This window comes from Puma concolor, chromosome B1, assembly GCF_028749965.1.
Source record: "Puma concolor isolate L17-30 chromosome B1, mPumCon1.1.hap2, whole genome shotgun sequence".
NCBI classification, from domain to species: domain Eukaryota; kingdom Metazoa; phylum Chordata; class Mammalia; order Carnivora; family Felidae; genus Puma; species Puma concolor.
The window spans coordinates 39,189,245-39,203,451 of record NC_141670.1 but is presented as its reverse complement, the minus strand read 5'-3'; the positions used below and the strand labels follow the sequence as shown (position 1 = coordinate 39,203,451).

At 39.5% G+C, this 14,207-nt stretch overlaps 1 protein-coding gene across 12 annotated transcripts in view; it reads left to right on the top strand.

Moving 5' to 3' along the window:
* The window catches only part of PSD3 (pleckstrin and Sec7 domain containing 3), an 810,275-nt gene that overhangs the window by 345,715 nt on the left and 450,353 nt on the right, over nt 1-14,207 (top strand). For 10 of the 12 annotated variants that reach the window (XM_086703516.1, XM_086703515.1, XM_086703517.1 and 7 more), the window contains 3 exons: nt 806-1,886; nt 4,530-4,925; nt 9,854-9,889. In XM_086703516.1, the coding sequence (XP_086559642.1) occupies nt 806-1,886; nt 4,530-4,925; nt 9,854-9,889 (1,513 nt within the window). The remainder of the gene's footprint in view (nt 1-805; nt 1,887-4,529; nt 4,926-9,853; nt 9,890-14,207) is intronic. The other 2 variants (XM_086703521.1, XM_086703518.1) reach the window with 1 other exon arrangement.

Genomic DNA, 14,207 nt, shown 5'->3' with positions numbered 1-14,207 from the left:
GTCTCCATAAACTCTCAGTTAAAATTTTTCTTCATCAGAATGTTTTCATTGTTCTCAATGACTGCTATTTTAGTAAGAAAATGTAAATTTGGTTCACTGTAGTAAAAATATACTAATTATTGTTTTCACTGCTTCATATATTGGGGTTCTACGTAACACACTGTTTAAATTTTATGTGGCTGGGATCCTGGAAAATTTTCTTAACACATGAAGTATCCTATTCCATTTTGACTTTAGTCTCATTGTCCAGGGATGTTCTGGAGGCATTTCCCACCCCCCAGAGAAATCTAATAGTGAAGGGGAGGCTTCCAGCCAAAAAAGTATTTACTGACTTTAGGTAGATCATATCTTTGTTCTGAGGCTCTGTCTCAGAGATTGCACTGCACAGATACTTTTGGCTGGATCGTAAGGCTGTTTGTTTTTATGCCCAATATAAATATTTTAGTTACTACTTCATAAATGGTATCACATAAAAGTGATAGGTATTTTATTTTAGTCTCTTTTTGCATGTGCAGCAACTGAGTTTTCTGTGTGGGACTTTATCAAAAGGAGGGTGAAATATGGCATGTGTCATTAGATTGCCTCTTTCTATACTAAAACCTTTGTGGTTACTTTCATGTAAGCTAAATGGAAGGGACCATTGGCAAAGTTACAAGAAGGATGTGTTGCAGAGTGGTTGAGGGCAGGAGACAGTGAAAGAATCAAATAAGGATTATTGAGTACCTAATATGTGTGGATATTTATCATTACATATTCTAACCTATTGTTCAAAACAAGTTATGTGTCCCTTCTGTTCTACTCGTAGGTGATCATGGAGGAAGCACTTTACTCCCACCAAATGTCACAAATGAATTTCCAGAATATGGGACCATGGAGGATAGTGGAGAAGGCCTAAGAACTTCTCTTGGGTTTGATACAGAGTCTCTGCCAGGCTGCCCACAAGGGCAGCTGGGGGTCCAGCTTCTTCATGGCCACCAGTCTGGGCTTGAGAGTGTTACCGACGGACCAAAAGATGTCAGAGAGTCCCTCACTCAAAGTCACCTCAAGGAACAAAGTTTACAACCCATTGACTCCTTGATTTCAACTCTGAAAGCCACAGAAGCCAGAAAAGCTTCAGGAACATTACAGGCTACAAAGGTACTGGACAAAGATGCTATTTCTAGTTTTTCAGTTCAGCAGGTGGATAAAGAGCTGGACACTGTCCCTCATAAAACAAAGAGACAGGGAGCCAAAAAATTATTTCCTGCTGGCCAAGAAAAAGCACCAGATATACCTCTTTCAGCTGAAGTTACGACTGAGGAGAACTTTTATTTGAGCATCCAGAAGGATCAGACTGTACTGTTAACTGGAGAAGCTCAGGCAGAGCTTTCCAAGATAACTAATAATGGTAGAAAAGGGGCTGTCCATGTGCAGGAGCCAGCTTGTTCTATATCCTCCCTGGGGAGCCCAGCAGTGACGCATACCTCTGCAGGCAGTGTTGCTCTTTTGAGAGAGAAGAGGTCTGATCAAGGTAGCTCCACAGGACGCCCAGGCCGGGTCAAACACGTGGAATTTCAAGGGGTGGAAATATTGTGGACAGGAGGGGAGAAAAGAGAGATACAGCATCCTGTGGATTTTGAGATATCATTGGAAAGGAGCACCTCTCCTGAAAACAGAGAACTTTCCAGAGTGCCAACCCATCTCATTTCATGTGCTGGTTTGTATAATTCAGTTGGTTTAACTGAGAGTGTTTGGGATGAAACCTGGAGATCATCAGAGAAGCTGGGCACCAGCTCAGGGACGTTTTCCCCTCTGCCTCTTGTTGAGAGTGGAGAGGATGAAGTCTTCCTAAAGGAAAACAAAGAACATCTTGAGAAGAAACCTGAACTGGAGAGAGACAAGGAAAGGTGAGCTCCCACAGTCATCCTGCTGTCTGTGATGCCTTGTACACATTATAAGAGATCTTTATCCTGTGCTTGGCCATGAGAACTCAACATAATATCCTGGGTCCTTGTTATTATAGAATGGAAGAGAATTTATTATAAGCCAGATTCCTTCTAAGTCTCTAAGATATAAAAGTGATCTTGTTATAAAGCTGTGCATTAGGCATAAACTGGGAAGGCAGAGTTACAGAGAGGCTGTGAACACCATACTCATGTGGATCCATTTCTGACGTTTTTTTATGTTTGACAGGTTTCAACTTTTCCAACATTAAGGTAACTAAAATACCCCACGGTTATCTTTAATAATATGAAAGGTTTGGACTCTTGACATATCCTATAGTCACTATATCCTATCTTAGGCACTTCTTCTGTGTGCAACACCAGTGCCTATATACAAGCCGCATACATGTGTGAACGCAGAGGTTTGGGTTTGGGTTGCCCCAGTTTTCTAGGTTTAGAAAGGAGGTCAAGAGGTCAGAAGTAGACTTTCGAATTCAGTTGTTCTGTGGCATTCACATGAGAATCCCTTCTTACAAGTAGCATATGTTTTGATTTTGGGCCTGATAAATCATCTTAGCATGATATGGTACCTCCTGATCTTGCCATACATTTCTGACATCCATATCAGCTTAGAGCCTGGATAAATGGAAGACATAACTCATCTTTGTTCACTTCTTTTCATTGCTGTCTTGACCATACAGTGCTCCTTCTGGCAAAGTCATTTGTCATGTACTCTCATTTCCAACTTGTACCATCTTTTCATCCATCAGTCCTCATTGCATCACATTTTATAGTTTATGTGGGAGAACATCTGTGTCAAGGCTGAAGGGTTTTTTGTTTGTTTGGTGTAAGGAAATACATTTTCCTCTGTAGTTAATTAACAAATCCACCTAGAGTGATGCTCCTTTAGGAAGGTTATCAGGACTCCTCCTCTCCACTTCTTCCTCCCCAACCCCCTTAACACATAAAATCTCTAGACGTCCCTCAAAAGCAGCCTTGATATGCGGCACATGGCTCAGTAGTTATAGTCCCACTGAAATATACACTTTTGCTATTGTACATATTATTAATTTATTCCACCCTTCCCCTCTCCCTTCTTCCACAAATAGTTTTTGACTGTCTGTGATGTTCTTGACCCTGCTAAATACTGGACATAAAAGAATGTTCAAAATAGATAATAACTTGTGGTCATTTCCCTCATGGCGTTTAGTTTAGCAGTTTAAAAACTACTAAAGATAAACACTGACTACATAAACATGTTAATAATTATAGGATCACAAATTGTGGTAGGTTCTGGGAAGGAAAATAACAGAGACATACTAGAAAAAAATAAATTCGGTTGATGGCTTAGAGAAGACCTTTCTGTAGAAATGATAAGTAGGCTGAGACTTGAGAAATGAATATGAGTTAATCAGGCAGAAAATGGGGAAGAAGAATATTCCAGGGAGGAAGGGAACAAAATGTGCAAAGGAGAGCTGCTGGATTGCCTAGCTATGTGCGCTTCCTAGAGTTGTGTGAAATGAAGTCTTTATGGAAAGTGAGAAGATTTGAAACTCAATAGTGTGGTTGGAGCATAAGGAGCTGTGGGGTTGGGAAATGAGCATGGAGAGGTAGGGAGGAGCTTCCCATTTTATTCCATGGGCAGTGAGAAGCCATTAAGAGACCCAGAATACTATTTGGTATGTGGTAGACCTTTATAATTTAAAAACAGCAAAGACAACTGTATTGTTGATTGTGAATCCTCATAATAGATTTACGTGAGGTAGTTTTCTATTTTTATTCTTATTTATAGGAATTTGAGGCTTAGAGAGATTAAGTAAGGTTTTCTAAAGTGATATAGCTGGTAATTGGCACATCCAACATTCAGCCCCAGGTTTTTCTAACTCTTGAGCTTTGCTGTTATGGAGTTTAAAAAAATTTACGTAATTATCCTAATATTCATTTTTAATATTTGAACACAGTGCTGCATACTAATTAATTGTTTATAGGTTTTCACTGTTTTGGTTAGCCTTTCAATAAACATGTTTGTTGGCTTTTAAAAAAATTGTTTTTGTTTTTAAAGGTCATTCGCTGGCTGTCGAATTTTGGGTCTGAAAACTCTCTGCAGTGCTGCCTTGTTGTCGGCAGGGGGCGGCCCTTGGATTCTAATCTTCTCATCCTCTTGAGGGCAGTTGGTCTTGTTTAAATCAGAATGTATTAATAGACCGATGAAAGTTTAGTGTATTTTTACTCCATTAAGTTTACACAGTATATTTATCTGTGTTCTGTTAAAATTAAGGATGACAGTGGCTGTTAACAATTTGAATTTGTGGAGTTTAGTTGGCTAAAATGAGAGTTTAATATTTCATTCAAATATAGTCACATACTAGGAAATTAGTTTGAAACTACAGAAATTATTTAGACAGCACATGTATGCTAAGAGGTTCTTCAACCCGAATATGTTTCTGTGATAGCTTCCTTTTCAAATATATTAAAACATAACCCAAAGAACAAAATTGTTAGCTTTACGGAATATTATCTTTCTTATATGGTTATATGGTTGAAAGGGAAAAAGTAAAAAGAATATTAACCTAATATTGAAATTCTTCATTCTTATTTTCTTTCTAGGATTCTTGAGCAAGAGGAGCACTTTAGGGGAGGAGATGATGATGTCCTTGGGCCTGCGTATACAGAGGACTCCACTGATGTGTACAGCTCCCAGTTTGAAACCATTTTGGACAACACTTCCTTATACTACAGTGCTGAGTCCTTGGAGACATTATATTCAGAACCTGATAGCTATTTTAGCTTTGAAATGCCTCTCACTCCAATGATACAGCAGCGCATTAAAGAAGGCAGTCAGTTTCTGGAGAGGACAACAGTGGCAGGACAGCAAGATGTCCTGAGTGTCTCAGCAGATGGTGGAATAGTGATGGGTTATTCTAGTGGGATCACCAACGGGCTGAATGACACCAGTGACTCCATCTACACGAAAGGCACACCAGAGATTGCTTTCTGGGGAAGGTACTAATTCTATCCTCATTAATTTCATGCGGTGATTTTTGTATCACTTTCTCCTTGGGAAATATAAGAGTGGAATATATCTGAGGAGCATTTGGCCAGTTTCTGTGGATATAAGTGAATGCTGTGAGTAGAAAGTAATTTGGGTTTTAGGGACAGGCAGAGTGCGCTTTAGCAGTTTCCCAAATTGGCAAGCTGTGGTTATTGTATATGGTGATATTTCCTGGATTACAATATATAAATTGCATCCCGAGCAAATATTTGTGGGTGATGAGTAGGTGTTAGCTGCCATGGTGTACCTTTGGTAGCAGTGGTATGGTGCTATGAAAAGAACACTGAGAGATGTTGGCTTTCATATTGGCACTGATATTGGTTGTTGGCTTGGAGCAGGTTGCTTGACTAGGCCAGAAGTTCCTTAACTGCAAATTGAGGGTGTTGGATTAGATGGTCACCCAAGTATCTTATAGGCCTTTGCTCTGTGATGTCCTGTTCTGTTGAGCAGTCTTCTATTCCTGAGATGGGAAATATCCGATTATATGGATGCTTGATAGAGCTGATACCTTGGTTAAGGCTATAAATATTTATTTTCTCTCTCTGCTTTAGGATTTAAGTCTACTTGGGAGGTAAGACGACAAATTATATAGGTTACATGTGCCCTACCTGTCATTTAGTTATTTCTTGTCTATTTATAGATTATCCAGCATTTCATTTCTTCTTGCTCATTATCTTTGGGTCATTCACCTGTTTTTTAGCATCTTTATCAGTGGGTAGAGAATGCTAAACTTCTTAATGATTTTATGAATTCAGTTTTGATATAATTTTCCTGAATTAAAGTGTGTGTGTGTGTGTGTGTGTGTGTGTGTGTGTGTGTGTGTGTGTGTGTGTGTGTTGGGCAAAGTCAAGGGGAGATGTAAGGGGATAAACTATTTTAAAGCTGTATGAAATAGTGTCAGCACTTTTTTTTAAAAGTCAGTATTTATTATACAGGTTTCCAATGAACCTCTCTTTGTGAGCATCTTATGTTGAGTGTTTTCTATAACCAGTTTATAGGTTTATAATTCTTGCATGAACACATTCAAGACTGGCGTTTATAAATTGTAGCTATGCATTTCCATGTGAAATGGAACATCCAAATGGATGTTGATTGCTTTCTTGGGTCACTAGTGATATAATGAAACAACACTAGTCTCAAAAGCAGAAGACCTTAGTCTGAATTACTTGGGCAAGCCACTTATTTTCTCTGATACTCACTTTATTTATTGTCAAAATTAGGTTAATGGTATCCAGCATGCTATGTAGCTGTGAGATTTAAAGAGTTAATATAGATTAAAGCAACTAGCACAGTGTATGGTACAAAGTAGGAGCTTGAGTAAAGGTGTGAGTCAATTGGTTGGCGAGTCCACATTTAGACTTTCTGTATTTCCGGGGCTAGGGGGTGGGAGGGGGTGTCCCTGAGGGTAAGGTGTTTCTGAGGACCATGGTCCTCCCCTTGGGGTGGGAGGAGGGCCCTTTTGTTTCACCATCATCTCTGATAACTGTAAGTTGAGATAAAATGCAATAGTATAGGCATGCAGATAATTTTATTAGAACTTCAGTCCAGCTTTCTGGGGTGAATTGAAGTTGTTTATATTACAGACCCAAAAAATAGATGGGGGAGCTGAGGTATTTTGGGCTGAGAGGCTTTGCTGCAGAAGCTTCAGGGAGAGTAAGTAAATAAAAAGAGATGAACATCAGAAAGTCAGATCAGGAAGGAATTAGGTGAAATGTTTATCAAATGTATGGTTTGCTTATTTACAATAGGAAGTAGTCATCATTGGGGCCAGTGTGGGTGCCAGTCATTATTAGTAGGGCAGAGTTAGATAGTTAAGAAAGATTATTTGGCAAGTTATAGTATATTTTAGCATCTCAGATTTAGACAGCCGTACACTTTAGGCAATCTCAAGATAAAGCTTCATTACCTGCATTGTCAAACCTTGAGATCTTGGCCAGTAGTAAGACAAACTGAGAAACAGACTCTAACTATGGAGAACAATCTGATGGTTACCAGAATGGAGGTGGGTGGGGGGATCAATGAGCTAAGCGGTGAGGATTAAGGAGTGCACTTGTGATGAGCACTCGGTGTTGTATGGAAGAGTTAAATTCCTAAATTGTACACCTGACACTAACACTGTGCAACTAACTGGAATTAAAAAAAAAAAGAGTGAATTCTAATATGAATGAGAAGCATCTTAGGGATGTGTCAGCCACGCTTCTTTCAGCTCTGATACTCTTCCATGTGATTCCTGACTAGTGGTCATTCTTCCCTTCCTTTAACACTTCTGGTAACTTGAACAGACCTATTTGTGTTCTTCGAGTTGGCATATGTGGTTACAGGTGAAGAAGGTTTTGTTTTATGATTTATGTGTCCATTCAGGGTTAAAAATGTAGGGTGGGCTCAATGATCTAAGAAGTTTTACTTACTTTTTCCTAAAAAATCTTAAAGAAACTGGAATAACTTTTATGCTTTTCTTTACCCCTCTGACTTTTTGGTGCTTTTAAGTTGCAGCACCAGAAAAATTGTAGGTTGAAGAATTATGACATTTTTTTTAGCTTGAAGGGGGCCTTAGATAGTCTTGTTTTACAGTAAAGAATCTGAGTCCCAGTTTGGTGGGATGGATTTACCTGTGAGAGATCCTTTACCAGAGTTCAAATTGTCTGACTCCTAGATTAGATACATTTGCTCTTCTAGGCAGCCTGGTCTCATACCTTTATTCTTTTTCTAAATCTAATTTCTCTAATGCCATATGTCTATGGAACCAGAAGTGTGAGTTGGTAATTGTAGAATTTATTGTTGTTGTTGGTGTGTGTGTTCAATTTGAGAAAAAAAAATTTACCAAATTGTTAACAAACATGTCTCCACAAATTTTTAAAGTAATCAGTGAGCAGGCTTTTAAACATTTCCTTTACATTAAAACATTCTTCTGCAGAGGTAAGGAAGTAGACTATGGAGCCTGTTAAGGAAATCCAGACTTGAATGCTGACTGCCCAATAGTCAGCCTGATTGACTTCCCTCAACAACGTGCTCAGGGCCAAAGTGTTAGGATTCAAGTGAAAAAACATTTTCCAATTTTATTAATAAATGTGACATTTGTATAAGGAAAGTGATAAATCAAACAAGTGTACATGCCTAGTATTCTGTCTCTATTCACTGGCCTCTCCTGTTCCCTTGGCAGTGGACTGGGGGGGGTGGGGTCTGACTATATTGAATAAAGTGAACTCTCAAGAAGGCACAAAGAAAAGGGGATGATACACGACTTATGATATGACTAATGACTGATGATGATATGACTGTCTCCCTGATAATGCTTCTTTGATTCTAACTAGACCTGAACCAAGAAATTAAGCCCATCTCTGTTGAGGTATTGATTTTAATGTATAAAATATTAACTGTCAGCCAGTAGAAAAGATTATAATATTACTTAGGTTGTCTCTAAGCACAATTCTGTATCATAAGCATCCTATAGTTTTTATTTAGTAAACACATGGTATGTAATTCTCATAATAAGCTAGGAGAAAGGAGCAATTAATGTTCTCATTTTCTAGATGAGGAAACTGAGGCATAGCGCATTTGAGTAACTTACTCAAAGTAACACAGATGGTAAGTTGCATGCCCAGGGTTTGAACCCAGGCAGTCAGGCTCCAGAGCCCATTTATTTTTGGTTTCAAAACAAAAATATATTTGGCATTGCCTAGGTATATTTTAAAATCCTTTTCTACTTCAGTATGTGATTTACTTTGTCATTAAAGATGATTTCAGGGGTGCCTGAGTGTCTGACTCTTTCTTGATTTTGGCTCAGATCATGATCTCACAGTCATGAGATCGAGCCCTGTGTTGGGCTCTTTTGGGTGTGGAGCCTGTGCACCCAGCATGGGTGTGTTCACTCTCTCTAAAAAAAGAAAAAAAAAGGTGATTTCAGTGGCAGTATTTGACAGTGATTTCATTTGAATGCAAGATAACACTATTCTCTTTTGTGTTGCTTCTTTAAAGAAAGGTGCAAGTGTTTGGGAAGGTTAATGAGGATGTTGTATCACTTCAGCAAAACTTAGTTCTCTCTCTCAGCAGTGCCTTCCAATTTGGATTTAGCCATGCATTGGTGGTCAGGGGCGGGGGTTGTTCTTCCCTGTTACTCTCTCCACTTAAATCAAAGAAGAAAACATTTCAAATCTGTAGTATTCTAGTATCAAGTTGGAAAGGGCATTTTTAAAGAGTACATGTGCTCACTATTTGTCTTTTGAAGGATTATATACCTTTTTGATATCAAATACATCATTCTTTATAAGGTGAAAAAAACCTCTTAAGACCTTGGAATAAATCTGGACAGGAATAGTTAAATACTCTCAGGTGCTCTGAAGTGCTCTGGACACTGAATGTTGGTGAGGAAGCCGCATGTCGGTCAGGAAATAACTCACCCTGTGATTGTAACACAATATTTTAATGAAGGAGCAAAGAGGAGCATCCCCTCCCTTTGTGGTCCGCTACATAGCACTCAGGCTGATGGGGTCAGCAGTGCTGTGTGAAGTCCAGTCACATGGCTCCAGAATTAGAAAGGATAATTAGAGACTTACAGTTGTACATGTTCCAATGGGTTCCTTTGTGTCTGGGTGCTTCTCCCTTGCTGGCTTATCATCTGATGATTGCAACTCCAATCAGTAAGTTGTGACCTGAAGACTATAAGGCACAAATGTTGTCACTGTGACCATTCACAGAGCTAAATATTGTCCATTTCTATTGAGCTTGGGTTTGGACAGATAGGAAAAGAGAGATACCAAATATAGTAACATGGCAGGATCCTCTCTTTTGGTTCTCTGAAACATATAAAACTGCATTTTAAAATTAACTGTTTAGCATAATAGATATATGTTATGTCTCAGCCTCCTGGCTTTTCTTTCAGATACCGCTCAGGATATGGAGGAGTACAGCAGAAGAGGTGAATTACATCAGTGTGCAACTGATATGCCTGAGGAGAGTGCTTCAGTCAGTCTTGGGTCCACTCCAAATTTGATAGTTTTGGTTTTTTTGCCTTCCTTTTTTGTTTGTTTGTTTGTTTGTTTTCCCTCTTTTCAAATGGAATGCTGGTGTTTAAAAGTATCCCTTTTCTTCAGTTTTTCTCTTTCTTTAGTGTTTGTCTAGGAAAAAGCACGTGAAGTGTGATTTCAAAAATGTTTTTGACATTTCAGTTTAAAACCTGCAGGCATTTTAGTTTATAAGTATCAAAATAAGAATGAAAATAATGTGGTATTAGTTAAGCTTCTGAGTGAGGAAAAGATTTTGATCCTGTGAAATTGTCTTTAGAGATCTGGCTGACCAGTGAGTTTCCGATTTTTCTAGTATCATTAGGAGCAGGAAGCTCCGCAGTCTCATAGGTTTAATATTGGGTAGCTCTTGCTGTAGTAATCTCTTTAGTCCTTTTCTTTTGGGTTTGAAGACTAGTTTTGCAGAAAATGGGTTCTTATTTTTTTTTCTTTCCAGCTTCTCTTCCAAGTACTTATGATGGATTTTGTTTTTTTATTTACCACAAAGGGATCCTTGCTCAGTGATGAGTGATGGGGGCTCTGCTAGGTTTCAGAGCCAGTCCTATCTGGGTTTGAATCCTGTCTCAGTTACTTACTAGATGTGTGATATTGAGTAATTACAGAAAATCTGAGAACGTTTCCACGTATAAAATGCAATGTATAATACCTATCTGGTAAAGGAAGGGGAAGCAAATGAGATTAGTCAGGTAGCAGAAATCAAGAAAAGAAAATCAAGTAGCTTAACAATGCCTGGTGTACATCATAGGAGATAAATAAATCAAAATTTATGTCATCATGCTACTGTGCCATGAGCTCAAGTCCTGTATCAGTCTCTGAGCTGCCAGCACTGTCCTCTCAGCTCTAACTATCTGGCACACCTATTGCTGGACTTCCTGAAATACCACTTTCTTTTCATAAAGTACAACACTCTGTGGTAGGGTGGCATAAATATGGGGATTTGGGATCAGAAGACAAGGAGGTCACGTCATCCTCTTTACTGGCTGCCTGATCTTGTTTTACTCCAGACAGCCTGTGATTCCATTGGTGAGGTGGAAATAACCTTACCACTCATTTTATAGCTTTGTTGTAAGAATTTGCTAAGTTCTAGTTTGTGGATATTTATTTTAAACCTATTGTGAGTTTTGTAGTAGTCTGAATAATAATCTAAGGGATGTAAGAAAATACACAAGAAAAACCTGGTAAAGAAAAACAGATGCAAGGATTTAGCAAATGTTTGAATATAGGACATGCAGGCTGAGTCAAAATCATTGTGAGACTTCAAGCGTGGATGACTTACTGAATCTAGAAGTAATAGGAATTGGGGAGATCGGTGGGGTTTGTAGGAGAGTAGCTAGTAGTGAGGTCAGTTTAAACAGGTTAAATTTCAGGAGAGCGATGGTGCTTTATGTAGAAGTGCTGTTGGGAGTGTGAGATTGAAGGCTGGCTGCAGGACTTTGGAGTTACCATTTGGATGTGAGGCTTGCAGCTGTGGGCACGAGCGAACTCTTGGATGATGAGGGGTGTGCTGAGGCCAGCTGCAGAGATGCACACACAGGAGCACTTGGGTGCTGCTTGTGCATCTTTTTGATTCTGTATTTGTAGGAAATGCCCTCCAAGGTGAGTTTCCTGGGCGCTCTTCTGTACTTGCTTCGTTTCTCCAGCAGTGCCTTGATTATCAGGGAGAAGCTCAGTGGTCCAGTCGTCTGATGGATGTTCTTTTAATTTCTCTCAGACAGTCCTGGCCCTGGCTGGCCTTGGTGATTTGGGGCTCTGTTTGTTGAGTGCCTTCTATATAAATTGGTGATGACTTCAGGAAATGGTCCTGGATTTGAAATAGGGTTTCCTAGAAACATTCTAATTCTCTAGTTCACAACTTAAAGTAATGCCCTGGATAATGATGGATATTAGTATGAAGAGTGCTGTGGGATGCTTGCTGAAGTGGATGATCTTTTATCAAAGACCATATTAAAACACTTTGTTTTTATTTATTTTTTAAAATTTGTTTTAGAGAGAGAGTGGGAGAGCAGAGGAAGAGGGCAGAGGGAAAGAGAGCATCTTAAGCAGGGTCCACACTCAGCATGGAGCCTGATGTAGGACTCGATCTCATGACCCTGGGATCATGACCTGAGCCGAAATCAAGAGTTGGATGCTCAGCCAACTGAGCTGCCCAGGCGCCCCAAGACTTTAAATGACATTGGACGTATATATTATTACAAGGGTAATCGTGGGTCTAAATAAAAATCTGATTGGCAGTTACTGTTTTAACTGGTTGAGATGATACAGCCATTTTTTAATTCATATATCAGTGCAATTTTTATCTTTTAAAGGAAGCAACAGCATTTCCTTTTAGCAGAGGTCATTTAACACAAGATTTGCAATACTGGATGAGAAATATTATCCATTGATTTGTTGTTTGGGGAAGCAAAAAGAGAAAGTTATATGAAGGTATTTTACATAGGAGTACCAATTTGTCAGAACTCCAGATGGGTACATTTCCAGTGCCTTAATCTTTTTTTCTTTTTCTACTGTGGATCTCATAAGCTTTCTATCAACTGATGTACAGAATCTGTATTAAATTGACTTAAGCTCCTAACAGAGCCTTAATATTCAGTATCATGGCCATGGTAAGTTCAATATAATCTTTCTCATGCATGCTAATGAAGATTAATATCAAACTACATCTAAACCAATGTTAGGTCAATAATTTGACTTCATAATCCCCACACCCCATATGGTATTTCATATGCCTGCGCCTAAACCTCCATCTGTAGTGTTCTACTGATCTCTCCATTAAGAATTATTAAAGGAAAGCCTTATAAGTCACACACTGAACTACTGAGATTCTTAATCTTTCTACTTACAACCTTGCTTTGCAGTGGTGTTGAGCTGGGAGCCTGTTAGAATTGCAGAATCTCAGGCCCCACCTGTGACCTACTAATTTAGGATCTGCATGTTAAGATGTCCAGGTGGTTTACATAAACTGACATTTGACAGGCACTGGTCTGGAACAGTGGTCCATGGACCAAGCTAAAGTAGGAAAGCTCTAGAATAGGATTCTCTGACCTGACTGCACATTAGAGTTACATAGGGAGCTTTTTTTTAATTTTTTTTAACGTTTTTTATTTATTTTTGAGACAGAGACAGAGCATGAATGGGGGAGGGGCAGAGAGAGAGGGAGACACAGAATCGGAAGCAGGCTCCAGGCTCTGAGCCATCAGCCCAGAGCCCGATGTGGGGCTCGAACTCATGGACCGCGAGATCGTGACCTGAGCTGAAGTTGGATGCTCAACTGACTGAGCCAACCAGGCGCCCCCATAGGGAGCTTTTTAAAATTCCAATTTCCCATGCTTCACCAACAGAGATTCTGATTCTGTTGGTGGAGGGTGACATCTGGACAGTGATAGCTTTAAAGTTTATTTGTTTTGAGAGAGAGAGAGAGAGAGAGAGAGAGAGAGAATGAGAATCCCAAACAGGCTCCACACCATTAGCTCAGAGCCTGATGTTGAACTCATGTCCTGAGCCAAAACCAAGAGTCTGACGCTTAACTGATGGAGGCACCCAGGCGCCCCCACCTGGGAATCTTTTAAAGCTATCACTGTTTGGGGTGCCTGGGTGGCCCAGTTGGACTTTGGCTCAGGTCATGATCTCACGGTTCGTGGGTTCGAGCCCCATGTTGGACTCTGTGCTGACAGCTCAGATTCTGTGTCTCCCTGTCTCTCTGCCCCTCCCCTGCTCATGCTCTCTCAAAAATAAATAAAACGTTAAAAAAATATGAAAACAATTCCCGGGTGATCCTGATGTTCAGCTTGGACTGTCAACCTCTCCTTTTGGAGTTTGTTAGAAATGTGTAACGCAGACCTCACCCCTGATGTATTCAATCAAAATGTGTATTTTAACTATTTTAACAAATTCTGAGGTCATTCATGAGTACTTTAAAGTTTGAGAAACACTGGAAACTGTTTAAAGGCAGAATATAAAGCTAAGTAAGATAGTCCCTATTCTCAGGTGAGCAGGGTTACTGTGCTAGTGGCAGGGATGAGTCTAACAGAGGTTTGTAACAGTGAGTGGTCCTGGCTGTGAACCTTGTAATGATTTCTTACTTCATCTTTGGTATAGTGATCATGGGGTGCCCATCCTTACTCTAGAAATATAATTGGGGTGGATCCATTTTCCTGCTAGGAAATGGTATGGTTTCTTATAAACAGTGTGGGTTCTTAAGTCAGATTGCCTTGG